Below are 20,729 nucleotides of genomic sequence, written 5' to 3' on the forward strand. Positions count from 1 at the left end.
GGAGATATCATAGCAGGTGGACAAGTGAGGGGCAGTGCCTAGGTAGTCTTCACCACTACACCCATTTTTATAAGATTTGACTTTCTTTCCCTTAAAGATCGGAAGTGAATATGAAGAGACTTTAAAACCATCATCACTTGTGAGTACCTCTTCCACTTCCTGCATGTCGACCCTCCAAAGGAAGGAAACATCAACCACAAAAAACAGTGACCACAGTGCCACTTCCTCAACCCTGGGACAAGTTAATGCCAGTCCTGTGGGAAAGACAGAAGAATTTCCTCCTCCCCCACCTGATATATTTCGAACTCCAATAGATGTGACAGCATTTTCTCAGTCCCCTGAATTCCCCAACTCTCCTAGAATACCACCAGTACCCAAAGAATTATATACTAAGCAAAGAAATTTGTACGAATTAAACCGTTTATATAAACACATGCATCCTGAGTTAAGAAAAAACTTAGAAAAAGATTATATCAGTGAGGTTTCTGAAATTGTCTCTAGTCAAGTGAACCCAGGGAGCTCAGTTTCAGCAGATGTGCAACAAGCCCGGTACATTTTTGAAAATACGAATGACAGTTCTCAAAAAGCTCTGAACTCAGAGAGAGAACACTTGGAGTGGGATGAAATTCTGAAGGGGGAGGTGCAGTCCATGAGATGGATCTTTGAGAATCAGCCTTTAGATTCCATCAACAATGGCTCTCCAGAGGAAGACAACATCAACAAGGGCATTGCTAATCAAGAAATCATTGCTGGTGGTGATGTGAAATATACCACATGGATGTTTGAAACCCAACCCATAGATACACTGGGGGATAATTCTTCTGGCACTGAAGAAGATGCTGAGAAAATTCCTGAGCTAGCCAGAGGAGATGTCCGCACAGCCCGGTGGATGTTTGAAACAAAGCCATTAGACTCAATGAATGACATGCATCAAGAAGAATCAGTGGTAACTGCCATAAAGGACATAACTGGTGGGGATGTCAAGACTGTGAGATATATGTTTGAAACTCAACATCTGGATCAGCTTGGACAGCTTCATTCAGTCGATGAAGTTCATCTGTTGCAACTCAGGTCTGAGCTCAAAGAAATTAAGGGAAATGTTAAGAGAAGTATAAAATATTTTGAAACTCAACCATTATATGTTATTAGAGATGGTTTAGGTCAAATGCTAGAAATTAAAACTGTTCACAGAGAAGATGTTGAAAAGGGAGATGTGAGAACAGCACGTTGGATGTTTGAAACACAGCCCTTGGACACAATTAACAAGGATATCACGGAAATTAAAGTTGTCCGAGGAATATCCATGGAAGAAAATGTCAAAGGTGGGGTGAGTAGGGCAAAGTGGTTATTTGAAACTCAACCTTTGGAGAAAATCAAAGAAGAGCCAGAAGAGGCCATCATTGAAAAGGAAACAATAACAGGTACAGATGTCTCCAGAAAGTGTTGGATGTTTGAAACACAGCCATTAGACATTCTAAAAGAAGTTCCTGATGCAGATCCTCTAAGATCTGAAGAGATAATAGGGGGTGATGTACAAACTACTAAGCATCTATTTGAAACACTTCCAATAGAGGCTTTAAAAGATAGCCCCGATGTAGGAAAACTTCAAAAAATTACTGCCTCTGAAGAAGAAAAGGGGGATGTTAGACACCAAAAATGGATTTTTGAAACCCAACCTCTGGAAGACATTAGAGAAGATAAAAAAGAGTACATACGAACAGTGAAACTTGAAGAAATTGACAGAGGAAATGTAAAGAATTATACACATATCTTTGAATCAAACAATTTAATTAAATTTGATGCATCACATAAAATAGAGGTGGAAGGAGTCACAAGAGGTGCCGTAGAGTTAAACAAATCACTCTTTGAAACAACACCACTATATGCCATTCAAGATCACCTTGGAAAATATCATCAAGTCAAGACAGTCCAACAAGAAGAAATCCTAAGAGGCGACGTAAGAAGTTGTAGGTGGCTTTTTGAAACAAGGCCCATTGATGAGTTTGATGAAAGCATTCATAAATTCCAGATAATTAGAGGAATATCTGCTCAAGAAATACAGACCGGAAATGTGAAATCTGCTAAATGGCTATTTGAAACCCAACCTCTTGATTCGATTAAATATTTTAGTAATATGGAAGAAGTAGAAGGTAAACCTGAACAAGCGACAGATATTGTTAAAGGGGATGTCAAAACTTGTAGGTGGCTTTTTGAAACCCAGCCAATGGAGTCTCTCTATGAAAAAGTTTCATTAATGACTGGCAGTGAAGAAATTCATAAGGGAGATGTCAAAGCCTGTACCTGGCTCTTTGAAACTAAGCCGCTTGATACCATAAAAGATGCCTCCGAAGCAACAGTCAAATTGCAAACTGTAAAACAGGAAGAGATCCAAGGTGGGGATGTTCGTACAGCATGTTTTCTTTTTGAAACAGAAAATTTGGACAGCATACAAGGAGAAGAAGGAAAAGAAATCAAGGCCATAGAGATGGATATCCAAGCTGGGGATGTCTCCAGCATGCGGCATAAATTTGAAAATCAATCTTTAGATTCTATAAGTTCCAGTTCAGAAGAAGTTTTGAAAAAGATCAAAGCCCTAAAGACTGAAGACATTCAGAAAGGCGATGTTTTAAATTGTAGGTGGCTTTTTGAAAACCAACCAATTGATATGATAAAAGAGAGCCAAGAAGGTGATGAATTAGTTAAGACAGTGACAGACATACAAGGTGGGGATGTAAGAAAGGGGTGCTTTATTTTTGAGACTTTTTCTTTAGATGAGATTAAAGAAGAATCTGACTGTATCAGCCCCAGGAAAACAATTACTGAAGAAGTAATGAACGGTGACGTAAAAAGCTACAGAATGCTCTTTGAAACCCAGCCACTCTATGCAATTCAAGACCAAGACGGGTATTATCATGAAGTGACAACAGTTAAAAAGGAAGAGGTCATTCATGGAGATGTACGAGGAACTAGGTGGCTTTTTGAAACAAAACCACTGGACTCAATTAATCAGTCAGAGACTGTGTATGTTATTAAATCTGTCACACAGGAAGACATTCAGAAGGGAGATGTTAGTTCTGTCAGATACAAATTTGAAACCCAGCCACTGGATCAGATTTCAGAAGAATCACGTGATGCTGTGCCCACTGTGGACTATATTCAAGGTGGGGATGTAAAGACAAGTAAACAATTTTTTGAGTCTGAAAATTGTGGTAAGAATACTTATATAAGAACAGTAAGTGTTAATGAAACACAGAAGGGCAATGTTAAGACATCTACTTGGCTATTTGAAACCCACACCATAGATGAGCTGAGAGGAGAAGGGTCGGAATATGAAAATATCAAAACAGTCACCCAGGAAGATATGCAGAAAGGTGATGTGAAGCAGGCAGTATGGCTTTTTGAAAATCAAACTTTGGATTCTATTAAGGAAGCAGATGAAAGCACCACAAAAATCATCAAGGAGGAAATCCCTCCTTCTGATGTCAAGACAACTACATGGCTCTTTGAAACTACACCCCTTCATGAATTTAATGGAAATAGGGTAGAGAAGGTAGAAATTATTGGCAAGAGCATTAAGGAAACGTTAGAAGAACTCTACTCTCAAAAAGTTATTGAGGCTCCTGGAATCATCATTGAAGCTGATGAAGTTGGGGACGTTCGAATGGCAAAATACAAGCTAATGAATCAAGCATCTCCTCAGATACAGAAAGAAGAAATTATCAGGGTTGATCTCAGAAATATAATGGCGAACCTGCTTTCCAAAAGAGACTGTACAAAAAGGGAGATTTGGGTTAGTGACGAAGAGAAGGGAAATGTTAATTTGACCAAAACTCAATTATTAAACAGATCGATGGAATTTCATGCTGAAAAAGAAGAAATAGTGAGTGGTGATGTACAACAAGCAATAAAAAACTTGTTCTCTGAGGAAAGATCTGTAAAGAAAGGCATTTTAATTCAGGAAGATGAAAGAGGGGATATTAATATGACTATCTATTGTCTTCTTCATGAAAATGATGGTGACACAGTTGAGCGTGAAGAAGTAATAGGGGGTGATGTAAAACGTACCATTCATAATTTGCTATCTTCTGTATCAAACAATAAGATATCTGAAAGGGCTAAAATCGATGCCACTGAGAGGGGAAATGTTCAGTTTTTCACAACATGCATAGAAATTGGAGCTTTGGATTATCTTAAACAACTCCAGACCGGGTCAAGTGAGACACTGACAGCTAGGAAACAAGAAAGAGAGGAAGAAATAATTGGTGGCGATGTGGAGGGTGCAAAGCTGTTACTAAAGAAAAGGCAGTCTCAGGTTGAACGTACTGTTAATGAAACTGACATCGTCCCAGGAGATGTGCATAATACAGTTAAGGTTTTTATGACAGAGCCTCAGACTACATTTTGCAAGACACCCAAAGAAGAAATTATAAAAGGTGATTTGAAATCAACCCTAAACTCCCTCAGCCAGGCCATAAATCAGAAAACAGTGGCGAAAGCAGAAGAAGTTATAAAAGGTGACATGCTGGCCACACTCAAGTCACTTAAGGAAGCAAACCACCAATGGAAAGAATCTAAACAGCCCAATGCCATCCCTGGTGACATTGACAAAGCTATTGAATGCCTTGAAAAGACCACAAACACACGAACAGAAATCCTGAAAAAGGAGCTTATCCGAGATGACCTTGAAATATCATTAAGGAATCTGAAAGAAGCCCAGAGAGCTTTCAAAGAGGTGGATAAAAGGGGTGTAATGAAAGAAGATGTGAAAGGGGTGATGGGAAGGTCCTCAGAAGAGCAGAAAACAAAGATTCATCCGGTGGCTGTCCAGAGGGACACAAAAAGTGCTCTTCAGCCAAGACCGGGACCATATGAACCAGCAGCCAGGTGGCCAGGGGGAGCAGACGTTCCCAATCAAACTACAGGCAAATTTTATCATGGGAATTTAATAGAAGAAAGAACTGAAGCTACTCTCCCTAAAGTCCCCAAAGGCACTGTAAAGATTGTCATAGGTCATGAACAAAACAATGATGCTCTGGAGAAAAGCCTGAGAAAACTATCTAATTCACACCACAAAGCTATTAACAATGTGTTGGAATCAGGGGACAAAATGGGTATCGGGACTGATACCACAACAGAGCAGCATCTTAGTGATGAACATGTGAGCAGACAATTGACTTCAACTGTGTCAGCGAGGGAAAATCTAAAAACTAAGGAATCAGAGACTGTGAGAGAACAGAAGAATGCTATCTTTAACTCTACCAAATCTATCGACAAAACAGTGGGAAGGCAACAGACTCAAACTGGTAAACTGAGGGATGACCACCAGAAGACTGAATCTTTCTCTGTAAAGAGTCCTAAAATTACCCAAAACACTAAAATACCAACAGATAAACAAAGCCCTAAGGCCAGTCCAACCCCAGGTCTGGTCAACATGACAGTCAGGGAGACCTGTGAAGCTTCAGAGGACTTTCAGAAGCAAACTTTGTTAAAGCAAGAACTACAATGTTCTAATAAAGACATAAAGAAAAAGAACATGAACCCTCAACCGACTTTGCCTAGAGATCAAGACATACCAAATATAACAGAAGTGAAAGTCTCCTCCAAAAGCCACAGTAAATTTAAGGCAACTGACAAAAAACAGGCTGATGTTCATCTGAAGAGCCAGGACTTTCTGGCCAGGAAGACAAATACTTCCACAGACTTAAAAATGGCAATGGAAATGTCCTTTAATTCAATCAACCTTAACCCTGAAAATAATGTAAAAGAAAGTGAGTACTCTCTTCCACCTCCATCTCCACCTCCTCTGCCACCTTCCAACGCATCATCTGAAATTGAATTTCCTCTTCCTCCTCCACCTCCATTAGTGATGTTGCCTGAAAAAAATGCCCCAGAAGTGATAAAGGCTGAATTTGAAAGTTTCCCGGGCCTCCCTCTTCCTCCACCGCCAGAAGATGATAAATCTGAAAGAAAATGTCTATCAGTTTTTCCACCACCTCCCCTTCCTCCAACTCCATCTCTTAAACCAGCGCATCTCCTTTCCTCCTCTGTTCAAGAAAAGCATAGGGGAACATTCATACAATATTCTCAAGAAGCCTCAAGCTCTCAGCAAACTCATTCTCAGGCTGAAGTCCTAACAGGAAAATCAGGAGTACTTTTGCCACCTCCCACAGTCCCCAAACCCAAATTTCCCAAACAGATAGAAGATAAAAAGAATTGCAGTTCCCCAAAAGTTGAATTGGAAAATTCCCTGCCAGATATGGAAGATAAAATTACTCCCTCAAAGGATCAGAAAAGCGTAATAATGGCAACTAGCAGTGAACACACAGAGTTGAAGCAGAACATATCTAGAAGAAGTCTTGATGAAAGAAAACAATTATCTATGGATGCTATGAGGTCTCTCTCCCAGATGGTTCCAGAAACTTCACTACCCAAGGCAAAAACAATGGCACCGCTAATAAAATCTCATTCATTCTCAGCATGTTCAGGAAAACAAAGTCCAAAACCTTATATGAGAAAATTTAAGACACCTTTAATGATTGCTGAAGAAAAGTACAGACAACAAAAAGAAGAGCTTGAAAAACGGAAACATGAGCATTCTTGCTACAACATAGTCAAAACAGAAAGCCCAAATCAAAACATGTCAGAGTTGCAAGGGGAAGTACTGTTACAAAAAACAAATGAGGAGGCTCCTCTACCTGGAATGGATTCAGGGGTCACTTTGGTTCAACCCAACCCAAACTCGCAAAGTCATTCTCAAGTACTAAGAGTGTGTACTGACAACCAGCTTTCCACAACACCAGCGAGGACAGTCACCACCAAGGGGATCCAACATGTTCTAGCAGCCTCAGAAGATGAAGCTACCATGAAAAAGGAAGTTTTACAGAACTCAAGGGACATGTTACAATCTATATCAGCTTTTGAAATTAAACAGAAGCACCAGGAGTGTAATACACAAGAAACACAACAGAAGTATCTGGAGGAGTTGCACTTGCCCCAAAGAAAACCAGTTTCCCCAAGTTTCAAAGTTAAAACTATCAAGCTTCCAACTGCAGATCACAAATCAAATGAAACAGACCACATTTATGAAAGCCGTAAAAAGCAATCTGATGTTGATGTTCAAACCATTAGCAAACAACAGTACCAGAAAACCGAGAAAACTGAAGCAGGCACTGAATATAGTAATAAGCAATCTGTAGCTGAAAAATATTATCAATTACCTGAGAAGGAGAAAAGAGTCACAATAAAACTGCCTGCAGAACCCACAGGGAAAAGTCACGAAAGTAAACTCAATATAGTTCCTGAGAAGCAAAGAGAATTTAGGGATTTGGAGAGTGGGAAACCTCAAGGAAGTGAAAGAACAAATCAGGAACCCTCAACGATTGGTCCAAAGGAAGAGAGACTAATAGTTGAAAGAAAACAAGAACATTTGAATAAATCAGCACAGGAGGTAGTCAAGCAAAAGGTTACTGATGTACATCTTGATTCACAGATGCAGAATTTTCAGCAAACACAAATACAGACTTGTGAAAGTCAAGTTGAACATAAACAATTGTCCCAGCCATATAATAATCTGCAGGAAGAAAAATGTCCTGGAGTCAAGGGCATACAACAGAAACAAGTCTTTTCTAATAGTAAAGATTCAAAGCAAGAGATTACACAGAACAAATCTTTATTTTCCTCTGTGAAAGAATCCCAGCAGGATGATGGAAAATGTGCTATAAATATATTGGAATTCTTGAGAAAACATGAAGAACTACAACATATTTTGTCTAGGGTAAAACAGTTTGAAGTGGAGCCAGATAAAAATGGCCTTAAAACCTTTCAGACACTGCTAAGTATTATTCCAGGATGGCTATTAAGTGAAGAAAAAAGACAATATGGTGTTTGCATTGCTATGGAGAATAACATAGAAAAAATCAAAGAAGAAATAACGCATATTAAGACTCAAGCAGAGGATATGCTTGTGTCCTGTGAGAATGTAATTCAAACAGCCATGATATCCTCCAAAGCAGAAAAGCAGAGAAACAAACCCACTAGCCTTAATGAAACGTTCTCTAAAATGTCTAACGTTAGTGAACAGCAAGAAAATACAATCGTAGAAAAAATAGAGCACGGCCAAGTAGCAACTCATCATGAAGCAACTGCTCACAATCATGTGAAAACCCATCACGAAATTAAACTGGATGACAGCAAGATCTCTCCTCCCTCCTTGAAAACACGCCCACCATCACCAACTTTTATAACAATTGAGTCTACTGCCCGGCGACCAGAAACCTCTGCTAAGGACCAGCTCTCTCAGTCCCCTAAAAAAGACACTTTTGCTGAACCATCACCGAGAAGTCCCGTGTCACAAACATCCAGAGTTGGTGCTGCTAACGCTTCCCTTTCTCCACCCACGAATCGCTCTGAGCAGCTTGTCAAACTCAAAGACACCACCGCAAAGTTAGCCAGAGGGGCCGCCCCACGTCCACCGGTGACCCCGGTTCCGATAGTAGAGAAAAGGTCTGAAATCATCACGTCTCCTGCAACACTTCGTCGTCAAATTAAGATAGAAACTCGTGGTAGGGACTCTCCACCCACAATCACCATACCTATTAGTGTAAATCATGTAGACGGTGGCTCCTTCAGAGGATCCCTGGAAGCTCAAGAGGAAATTAGGCAAGTAGAAAAAAGGGCGACTTACGTTCACAAAGACGCAGTGAATTCCACGCAGCGCCTGGTGCCGGACACTGAGAGTTTTGACTCGGTGGAGATCATCCACACGGTGGAAGGGCCTCGCCGCACAGAGCGCACGCAGAGGTATGAAGCCGCCAACCAAACTGTCCAAACGGCTGAGAATTTCCTGAGTGACCGCGAAAATGAAATAAACAGATGGTTCAGGGAATTTGAGGCTGACCCAGTTTTTGAAGCAAAGTCGAACAGGAGAGTTTATACAAATGGAGAAGCAGACCATAACATTAAACAAGAAAGCCGTTCGTTTTGTAAGGAGGAATGTGGATTGAGATATCTAGAAACCACCAGTTTTCCAGGCTTTTCTTGCAGTCGTCCCAGAGAGCTGCAAGAAAAAATTCCTGCGAAGCAGCCCAGCGTCCACTCTGAAACAAGGTCTGTGAGTGAACATTTCTCGGGTGTGGACGCGTTTGAGGATCAAGGTGTTGGGTCGACGATGATGACGGTCTCTTCATCACATAGCTCAGAAGCTGGCAAATCTGGCTTTGACTTCAAGCATGCCCCACCAACCTATGAAGATGTCATCGCTGGCCACAGTTTAGATATTTCTGATTCACCTACAGAGCTCAGGAGGAATTTTCAAAAGGCGTGGCAAGAGAGTGAAAGCGTTTTTAAAAGCCTGGGATTTGCAATTTCGGACGCTCCTACCACTGAGATGAGAACCGCCTTCCAAGAGGAATCAGCCTTTATAAGCGGTAACGGAGCTTGAGCAGTGTGCAGATTAACCCATTTAAAGGCACACGGTCCATAGCTAGGATGATTTGCGGTTCAAAGGGTGTTTGAAAATAACTGAAAACTAACAGCTTTCCCTGGCTGAGGATGTCCTTCTTTTTACAATGCTTGCTCTTACTGCTTTTTTTTTTACAAAAGCATCTAATATAGGATTCATCTGCACTGTGTGAGAATAACAAATAATATTATATAGATTACTGAGACCTGTATTTGTCAAGGTAAATAAGACTTTGGATAAAGCAGCAGATATAATAATTGTTAATGTAATAGTATTAATAATTGTATCTAAATGTATATTTAATAATGGCACACCCATAGCACATTATTAATATTTTATTAAAAGTTAATGTTTTATCCACTTGCTTAAGACAGTATTAGATAATATCTATTGACCTACTCTTGACATATTTTTAACTGCCAGACTTAAGTGGTGTTTGCATTTGAGTTCAATATAGCCTGGCAATAATCCAACAAACAATTTACACCCTTCATATGTTCTTCAATGATTTTTATTGCTTAATATCTTTGACAAAAGTATAGGTATGGAATTAGACCTTTTGTGTATTTAATTACTGTTATTAAGTTGGATGGAGTTAGCGTTCTCTAATGTCACTAGTTTTTTTCTATAGCTAATTTTATTGCACCTTTCTTAAACTCCAAATGAGAGCTCAGTTGGCCTCATTCACAGATGAATATGGACAATGCATTTAAAAAATTTGATTATATATTTAGAGGGAGATTCAAAACACATGAACTGAGTATTTTTTAACATCAGAGAACAGTTTTTTCTTTCTATTTCCCTACTTTTTATAATTAATGAGGCTTTACAATAAAAGGATTTGACATAATTAATGTGCACCATTAGGGTAGTCCATTCTTCTAAACAGATTGAAAGAAATATCAAGCTCAAAAATAAAAACTGCTGAAACTAATAGTTTTGCCTCTATCATATTTGCAACATATGTGTCTAGTTGATCAGATCAATATGATTTCTCATTGTGCTTGCTTCTGGCATAATCAAGCAAAGCTGTCTAATTAATTTCAAATGCTCAGTTTCTGTTAAGATGGCTAAAAGCATATAGAAAATACAAAAAACAAAAGCACCCAGTGTTAAATATAGAAATACGTGTCCTGCTAGAACCAATAAACAAAGGAGATCACTTAGTAGCTCAAATCAAGCGTCGAAGCCCTAAAGTACATCCTTATTTATAAAAAGAACCCTGAGCATATATGCTTTTATATATAACTAATATGAAAGCTTAGTTCATTAGTCTCAGGGGATTGTGGTGAGGATCAAAACAATACTGAGGTAAAAAGTTCTCTGTCCATTTCGAACCACTATCTAAACACTGGCTAGCGATATAACTCACCTGAGCACAGCAGCCTGGGCCTGTGAGTACTGTAGAGCAAGGGAAGAGGTAGGAAAAGTGTAAAGGCAAACATGAGAATCCAAAAATCCCTAACATCTAAAGCCATTTAGACTGAGGAGAAATGACCCTGAGCATCTCAATGTATTCAGGAGTCTCATGTATTAAAGTTAAGAAATGATGTCACAGAGTCAACACTAAGTCATCACGGAAATATTTAAATAAATACAATATCTTCAGCTTTAAAATATATGTAGGTACTCTGGAAATATCATTTCAGAATACCTTAAAAAATGAAAACTTTGGCTCTGGATTGTGCCAGAACCCCAAATCTGATGGTAGGCCTATGTCCAGAGAAGCAAGTTTAGGACAACAGTCTCAGAGCTTTCACTGTGACTGCATGGCCAGTCAGCATGCTGTGGTTTGGTTTGGCTTTACAAGGTGATTGAAGATAATGTAAACTTTTGTAAATTTTTATTTTTAGAAGCTGCTACTCCAAGACAAGGAAATATGTATACTTTGTCAAAAGACTGTTTATCCAATGGAGTGCCTAGTAGCAGACAAGCAGAGTTTTCATAAGTCCTGCTTCCGATGCCACCACTGCAACAGTAAACTGAGGTAAAATGTTTTGTGGTCTGTGGCAAAATCTTGGAGCAGTCTGCAATGTACACATGTCTCTAGAAGATACCAATTTGTCTAGATCTTGTTGCCATCAGCTAAAACAACAATAAAGGGGGATGTGGTCATGCTCTGTTATGTTTTCCTCAGGATAGCCATGACCTTTTTCCTATTGACATTTTGCATTCCTGATCAAATCCAGAGGGTCCCTTCTGTCCAAACTTGGAGAGCACAGAGATAAGAAAAATCAAGAAATGCTGTGCAAATCAGGATTTTTAAGTTATTAGTTTGGTCTAAAGTCTAGATTCTACTTTCGACCTTATTTTAAGTAAGCCCAATGTGGGACTTGAACTCAAGACCCTAAGATCAAGAATTAGCGTGCTTTACAGACTGAGCCAGCCAGGCACCCCTAAAAATCTAGGTTTTGGATCCAAAGTCAGCAAACTTTTTCTGTAAAGGGCCAGGTAGTAAATATTTTCGACCGTATTTCGACTGCCATACTATTTCTGTCACTAAACTTTCCAATTGAGTGCAAAAGCGTCCACAGATAACTAAACAAAAAGTGTGGCTATAAACTGATGGGCCCAACTGTATTCCAATAAAACTTCATATACAAAATCAGGTGGCGGGCTGGAACTGACCTAGGTCTGGGTGTTCCATCTAAATAAAAAAAATAATAATAATTTAGAGTATTGTCAGTTTCAGGTAAGATATACTGCCTCCCCCCTTCACTCTGGTGCAACAGAAGCACCATATTAACACTGTTACAAATGAATTTTAATGAATGTGGCATTTGGTGTGGCTATAATCTGAGATGCTGAAACTGTAATTATTTTGCTAAAGCCAATGTGTATCAGGCTATATCTTTTTTGACTTTAATTTACAGTATCAAATACCCCTTATTGCAACATGTTTTTTCTTTGGTTTCCATGACACCATAGTATAATGGTTTTCTCCCACCTCCTGGGTATTCCTTCTCAGACTCCTATGTGGGTGACTCTCTGTCCATTATTGAAATGTTAGAATTCCTTAGAATTCTGTTATGGCCATTTATTCTTCTCACTGTTTATATTCTATATATATATATATATATATATATATATATATATGTATATATTATTATATCCACTCCCATGACTTTAATCATCATCCATGTGGAATAACTCTGAAATCTGTGCCAGTAGCCCAGTTCTGTCCTCAATCAGATGCTTATATCTTAATTACTAATATTTATATCCAATTATATTTCTCATAAGTATACTAAATTCAATATGCCCCATTATCTTCTCTCTAACAAAATTCCTTCCTTGACTTCGTGATCTGTAGGATACCCTCTTCAATAAATAACATTAACATTAACTCAATGATGGAAACATGAAGTTACCTTTGACTCCTTCCTCTTCTTCATTTCCTGTGTCCAAGCAAACACCAAGTCCTATCATCAAGGTCCCATAAATGTCTCATGAGCTGTACACTTTTCTCCATCCCCATGGAGCAGGTATCCTCCAAGTGTCATGTCTCACTTGTACTAATGCCACAGTCTTTCTAGCAAGTTAGTCTTCCTTGCCTGCACTATCTCTTGCCTCCATCACCACCACCACCAACTTGTCCCAATGCCATGCTCCATGTTGTAGTGAAAATGATCTTTCTAAAATGTAAATCTGAGGTCACTTCTGTGTTTAAAACATAATGGTTTCCTCTATCAACATCAAATTAGCATCTTACTCTGAATTAACAGGCAATTTAGAATCTTGCCCCAGCTCCTTTCCCAGCATCTCTTCCTCCCATTGCGTGTTACTTTTCACGAAGACTTTCAGGTCCTTAAAATCATTATCTTTCTCTGTCATATCTAGCTGGTTCCAAATGTCATTTCCACTCCTTGTAGTTTTCCTTTGCCTCTCCTCCAGCTCTCCACCAGGCTAATATGCGCTCATTCTTCAGACCTCAACTGAGACTTCATGTCTTTAAAGAAGCCTGCTTTGAGCCCCACATAGGGATTAGGTGTCCTTCCTAAAGTGCTCTCAGAGCATCCCCTGTGCTTGCCCCATTCTTAACCCAATCTAATGTAATTGGTTTCCAGCTGTAGGAAATGTGTTTATGCTTGACTGTCAACACCTAGTAAAGGCTGACATTGAGTAAGGACTTGAAAGTATTTTATGACTGATATTTTTTTAAAAATCATTGTACAAAAAGCCACAAATACAGAAAAACAAAGCAAATGTACAGTTTAATGAATGATTATAAAGTGAACACTTTGTAACCTGTACCAAGTTCAAGAAATAAACATTGCCAACAGTTTCAGAAGCTCCTTCCGTGTGCCCCACCCAAACACCAGTTAGCTCTCTCTGTGAGTGAACAGTAAGCTTTTTCATCGTTGCTTCCTTACATTTTTACAGTTTTTTAAATCCAAATATGCTCTCCTAGATACTATAGTTTTGCTCAGTGTTTTAAACTTTGACAATTCTTTTAAGCCTTTTAAAAGGTTTCTGTCCATTTCTTTCATTCCTTGCAATTTATTTGTGAAGAGCCCAAGATATCTGACCTGTAGAATTTTCCACAGTCTGGATTTGCTGATTGCACACTAGTGGTGCCATTCACCTACTCCTTTCTCCCCTGCATTTCCAACAAACTGTCAGCTGAATCTAGATTTGATACCTTTGCAAGAACATACGGAGTGTTGGCAAGGAGAGTAAGCACATAGTGTCTGCTTGTCTCTGATTTTGTGATCATAGCAGATACTGAAGCTTAATACCATATCCATTAATTGATGTTTGCAAAATGTTGATATTCTCATTTTATTCTTTCTTTTTCGTTATTAGTTGGAATACTTTTACAGAAGATGCTTCCTCTCATCTACTATTTGGTTACTTGTTGGTACAGTTGGTAGGGGAAAGGCAGAATACATGCGTAACTTTTTCCCTTTATTTACCTGGTTTGCCAATGTATCAGTTATTTATTTAACAATGTAATGAAATGGTTCCTTATCATCCCCTAGAGGTAACTGATTTTAAAATATTTGTAATATCTTTATAAACTCATAGATATACATATATTTGATTGGTTTCAATCTGATGCAGTTATTATTATTACTGAAGCTCAAATTATTCTATCCTTGGTCTCTTCAGGTTGTTTCCTGAGTCCTTTTGGCAAGACCTAAGTAATCTTTGATAGTTTCCTCATTACCTGATAGAACTAGATGTTCCGTGCTCATTTGGTACATTTACTTCCCCTGGACCTGGAATCAGTCATTTCCCTAAACCCTGGTTTCTTTACATGAGAAATGGCATTTCAAGACTACAATCTCCATGCTCTTTTCTACTGAGTTGGTCACTAGTTAGAAGCTCTCTTAGTGTTAAGAGCTAGCAAATATTTATATGTAAAGAGAAAATATATCACGAATTTGTAAGAATATTTCCAAATTGAATTCAAAACTGAATTTCTTTTGCCTTAGCCTCCTCTCTATTCCATCTCTGTCTCCTTGCCTTCACTTCAGGACTTCTGGTCCTCAAAGACAAAGGAGATGACAGAATTAGAATACCCCGTATTCATTTGAACAACAATTTTGGAATAGCAAAACTATCAGCACCCTAACTTGATTATGAAAACTTTAAAAAATGGCATTTGCTCCCCACTCATGCACACCCCATTTTTTAAGAACTGTGCTCTCTCTTAGGTGTCCTATGACACACCGTCTTCCTCCTTGTCCTCATCTCATCTTAGTTTATAGGTGACAATTTAGAGAATGCTTGCCACCAATCTTTATGTCACTGTTTCTGTATCCCCTTTCTGGTTATGCAAGTTATTTTCCGGTACCTCCCTCAGAAAAGTCTGTTCTGTGATCTTGATAATGGAAAGTCAGTTTTGCTGAAAATAAAATCTTTGACTTACACTTTCTTTCACTGAATATCTTTTTTTTAAGATTTTTTAATTTATTTATTTGACAGAGAGAGAGAGAGAGAGAGAGACAGAGGGAACACAAACAGGGGAAGTGAGAGAGGGAGAAGCAGGCTTCCAGGCGAGCAGGGAGCCGGATGCGGGGCTCGATGCGGGGCTTGATGCGGGGCTTGATGCGGGGCTCGATCCCAGGATTCTGGGATCATGACCTGAGCGGAAGGCAGACACTTAACGACTGAGCCACCCCAGGCGCCCCTCTTTCACTGAATATCTTAAACGCATTATTCCATTTTCTTTGGGCATAAACTGATAAGCTAATTTTCTTTCCCTTGTAAATCATATGCTCTCCTTTTTTTCCTTTTTAGATAAATACAAAGGATCTTTTTTCTTTTTATTTAAAGTCCAAAAAATAAAGATAAACTCCAGTAATTTGGCTAGAGTAGTTCCTGATGTTAGTCATTGTGGGTCAACGTTGTCAGTTGCCGAGTGTGCTCTTTCAGTACGCCGTTTCTGACCTCTTTATATCAGGAAAGTTTCTTTAAATTATAGCTTTTTAGTATTTAACCTATTTTATCGCTTTATTTTCTACTTCAGGAACTCCTCTTATCCATACATGGATATTTTGTGCCTATCTTTAATATTTGTCTTTCTCTCAAATCCTTCTCTTTTTCCATTTCTGATTGTAATTTTTCATGTTTATTCCCCTATTTCTTCTTAAAATACTTTCTATTGTGCGTATTTGCTCTTATATTCTTTTAGTTTAGTTTTTTCACTGACTTTTTTTTTACTTCTGTTTTTTTCTGACTTCTAGCATCTCATTTATGACATCTTCTAATTTTAATTCATGCTCTTCTTTCAAGTCTTTTTATCATGTTTTAATGTCTTTTAGCCCATTTTTTAAATTTTGATGTTGAGAACATGTTTTTCTAGCATGTTTTCATTGTCTGTAGGGATATTAAAAATGCTCTTTATTCTGTTTTTTCTTATAATAACTTTATATAATATTTGGCCTCCATACTTTTCTGTTGCTTATTTTTCTATGGCATTAGTTTTCTCAAATCTTAGAATGAGGCAAAATTCAGGATGGTTTTCCCAAACTTCACAGAGCTACCTCTTCCAGTTTTCATATACTGTCCAAAAACCTATAATGGCTTGATTCCTGAGATTTCCTGCCTTGATTTCTCTCCCGCATGTTAGTCAGGACCTTCTCTTTCTTTGCTGTCATCATTATCCAATTACAATTTGATTCCACTCCCATATTTTTTTTGTCAGTTTAAAGTCTTGTCCTAAAAGGGGATCCTGATTGGTCAGCTTTGAGAGTTTGACTTCTCTGTCCTCTTCGGATTTTCCTACCACAGGGCCCTTGCACTGACTGGCTAATGGAGAAGGTAAAATCCCTCCTCGTTTCAGCTACTATTCTCTGATTGGCGTGTGATACTTTCCAGGAAATAATGGCTGGCTCTTTTGTGGTCTTATATTTTCTGGTCTTTCAGACACCTTCCTTGCTCCCTCTGTTATCACTCATACAGATGCTATCATAGCTGTTTGTTTGTTCTTTCCTCCTTGTGTTTTGGGGTTGGTGGGGATACCTTGTCACTTAATTTTGTTATAAATTTTATCCATGGGCTTAAGTTTTGTTATCTAATTGGTGTGTCTGTTTGTATGTGGAGATTGAGAGATGTTAAAAAATGATGCCTTTGACTAAACTGATTTTAATTTTAACAGGCACTCTACTTGTTAATCTCCCCAAAGAGGCCAAATAAACAATTGCATAGGCAAGCTTTCCAATTCATTCAAAATCTAGTTAACGAGGAAATTTAAATGGTTGATTGTGTGTGTGTGTGTGTGTGTGTGTGTGTGTGTGTGTGTGTGTGCTATTCAGGATTTATTGAAAATTGTGGCCCCTCACATAAATCACTGAGTTAGCAGAGATTTAGTCCTATCATTTTGCGCCATCTATAACCACACATACATTACACTATAATACCTATTATACTAATACTTGACATACAACATGAAATTCTAAATACTATAAAACATGTATCATGCGGGGTACTAGTGGTAACTATTATCTAACAAGGATGTTTAATTAATAAGCACATTCCTATTGCCAATAAGTTTACTGCACTGAGTCTCTGACGCATTCTTGAAATAATTAGTTACCCAATTCCCTATGAATTTGCAGTGTATATATGGAATATTAAACCTTTTTTTCTTTTTTTTTCTTTTTGGCAGTTTGGGAAATTATGCATCACTTCATGGACAAATATATTGTAAACCTCACTTTACCCAACTTTTCAAATCTAAAGGAAATTATGATGAAGGTTTTGGACACAAACAACATAAAGATCGATGGAATTGCAAAAATCAAAGCAGCTCAGTGGACTTTACTCCTAATGAAAAAACAAATATATGTAAAAATAGTGCAGAAAACGTCACCATACTTGGGGATCCTAATAAACATTTAGATGATGGTAACAATAAAGGGCAAAGAGATGATTTGAGAAAATTCAGGGAGAGGGGAAAATTAAAAATCATTTGGCCCCCTTCCAGGGAGATGCCTAAGAAAACCTTCCCCCTTGAGGAAGAGCTCAAAATGAGTAAACCTAAATGGCCACCAGAAATGACAGTCGCTACATCTGCTGAATTCAAAAGTGAATCACTAAGAGAACACATTAAAACTCTGGAAAATAAAGGACTAGAGCAAGATAACGTTTCTTTCCTGCAGCCATATCCGCAGTCCATCCATACATGTCAGAAGGAGGATGTTGCAGGAATCAAAGAAATGGAAATGTATGAAGCAAATAAAGATGAGAAGAGGGAAGGAAATAAGAATGTGCAAGATAAGCTGAATGAGGCTGAAGACACAAAGAATAAAAGGAAAAGTGAAATGGATCTTAATGACAACAATAATGTGGTTGTGCAGAGTGCTGAAAAGGAGAAAAATGAAAAAACTAATGAACCTGATGGTGCAGAAGTTTTACAGGTTACTAACACTGATGATGAGGTGGTGACAGAAAATCATAAAGAGAATTTGAATAAGAATAATAATAACAATTATGTGGCCGTCTTGTGTCTGAATAATTGCAGGCAGAAGACATCTATTTTAGAATTTCCTAACCTATTACCACTGTCGAGGGGAGCAAACTACGCTGCAACTGAATATCAAATTGAAAATTTAGAAAGTGCATCTAGAATCTCAGAGTTACTTGGCATATTTGAATCTGAAAAGGCATACTCTGTGGCTCTCAGAAGACAGGCTGACAGAGCTACTTCTGGCAGTCCCATGCAGTCTGCTCCCAAACTGGGCCCCAGTGGTGGGTTAATAGTAAGGGAAGAAAGGTCCATAGCCTCTTCTGATACAAATATCTTAAACATCAAAAGAAACCAGGCAAATAACAAAAACCTACACTTCTTCTTTTCTAATACCATGAAAATCGCTGCTTTTTCCAAAAAGAATGAGAATACTTCCGAGCATGACTTCATAGATTCTGCAGACCAAATGAAAAATATGCCACGTTTGTATTTAAGAGAATTTGGGAAGGATGTCAAACATTGGCATGGTGAAGCAATAGGTACAGCCCCCATTAATGGGAATCCAAGTTTTGGTGCTCTGAGCAGTGAATGTGCCTCTAAGCCTTCATTTCCCAGAGCGGAGGTCCAGTCTGAACAACTCACTGTGGAAGAGCAAATTAAAAGGAATAGGTGCTACAGTGACCCTGAGTAAAACATCTCTCGAGGGCCACTTGTCATCCACACTCAGGCACTGAGAAACATCGATGTCTCGAAATAAGACTAGAGATTTTGATAACCTTCTGTTGAACTTGTTGTAAACTTGATGTTCAGAAAGTTCATGTCTATCACAACAGGATTTTCCTTGTATTAAGCTATACAATGTGTTCCATAATCTGTTTGAATCTACTTGTATTCTGAATGGAATGAAAAGATGAAACAATATGGCTCTGTTTTCCTGTCAAATGGCACTTAAGGATATTGCTCTGTTTTTCAACATGCTGGATAATGGATAACATCACTGGCAAGATGCTGTACTGCTGATCCTTAGGACGATTCTTATACCTTCTCTATAATTTCTGCTGAAATAAAATGAAATCACCTGGGATGCAAACCAAAATACCTCTGTAACTTTTTTCCGAATATATTGACATTTTAATTTTATATGTTTTCCATAATTTAGGAACTGTCTATTCAGGGGCATGTATTTAACACACACACATGCGCACGTGCACACACACACACACACACACAATCCTGGAAAAAATTAAATACTAAATCAAAGACATGATATTATTAGAATATATAAAATTTTCATTTCTTGTTTGCTCTGTATTTTTTTAAAAGATTTTATTCATTTATTTGAGAGAGAGGGAGAGAAAGAGAGCATGAGAGGAAGGAGGGTCAGAGGGAGAAGCAGACTCATGACCTGAGCCAAAGGCAGAGACCTAACTGACTGAGCCACCCAGGTGCCCTAATTGCTCTGTACTTTTAAAGATATGAGGATTATTATGTTTTGAAAATAATTGCCTATATTAAACTATCATGGAATATATCTATAAACATTTAATGAAAAATATCAATTTTTCTTCAAAGTGATGTAGAGTCCATACTCAGAAATCAACTGAGTGACAAAGATTTTGGAAGTTACTTAAATCAATTATGCACATTGCATTTTTATTGCTTACCATATGTAATCAATATACAAGTCATATTATTACTACATTTTGTTAGGTTTTTTATCTTATTTGATGGATATTAAGTTTTTCCATTACAAAAACAGTCTTTGGAAAATGTGTCTTCTGAATTTTCTGCTGATTTTGCCTTCTTATAAATACATTTGATGATTCTGAGGGGAAAAAATAATGTGAATATAAATGAGTGGCTTCACATTCATTTGGAGTGTACATAGTGAAAACGGACCTTATGCCCTATTCTCCAATATAAATACAAACCACTGACTTTCTATTAAGTATGAAAACACATTGTAGTGTGGCAAGCTATTTCTCCTTAGAAAATGTAACAAATCCTTGCTAGTATGTTCTCAGCAAATAGATTTGACTCACATTACTATTTTTTTAGGGCTGCCATAACAAAATACCTTAGATTGAGTGGATTAAACAAACATAAAGTTGTTTTCTCACAGTTCTGGAGGCTAGATGTCCAAGATCAAGTTGGTGAGTCAGTTTCTTCTGAAGCCTATCTACTTCACTTTTAGATGATCAGCTTCTCTCCGCACATGATCTTCCTTCTGTATGCGTCTGAGTCAAAAGTTCTTCCTCTTATAAGGACACCACACTAAGGACTCACCTTAGTGACCTCTTTTTATTTTAGTTATTTCTTTAAAGACTACAAATATAGTTATGTTCTGAGATG

At 38.1% G+C, this 20,729-nt stretch overlaps 1 protein-coding gene across 1 annotated transcript in view; it reads left to right on the forward strand.

The window, feature by feature from the left end:
- XIRP2 (xin actin binding repeat containing 2) overlaps positions 1–17,713 on the forward strand; it is a 73,134-nt gene extending 55,421 nt beyond the window's left edge. Inside the window, exons 7-9 of the mRNA XM_027591161.1 lie at positions 98–9,425; positions 11,314–11,447; positions 17,577–17,713. Of these exons, the coding sequence (XP_027446962.1) occupies positions 98–9,425; positions 11,314–11,408 (9,423 nt within the window). The 3' untranslated portion in view covers positions 11,409–11,447; positions 17,577–17,713. The remainder of the gene's footprint in view (positions 1–97; positions 9,426–11,313; positions 11,448–17,576) is intronic.
- Positions 17,714–20,729: the final 3,016 nt, after the last annotated feature.

This window comes from Zalophus californianus, chromosome 3 (assembly GCF_009762305.2).
Source record: "Zalophus californianus isolate mZalCal1 chromosome 3, mZalCal1.pri.v2, whole genome shotgun sequence".
In the NCBI taxonomy this organism is placed as follows: domain Eukaryota; kingdom Metazoa; phylum Chordata; class Mammalia; order Carnivora; family Otariidae; genus Zalophus; species Zalophus californianus.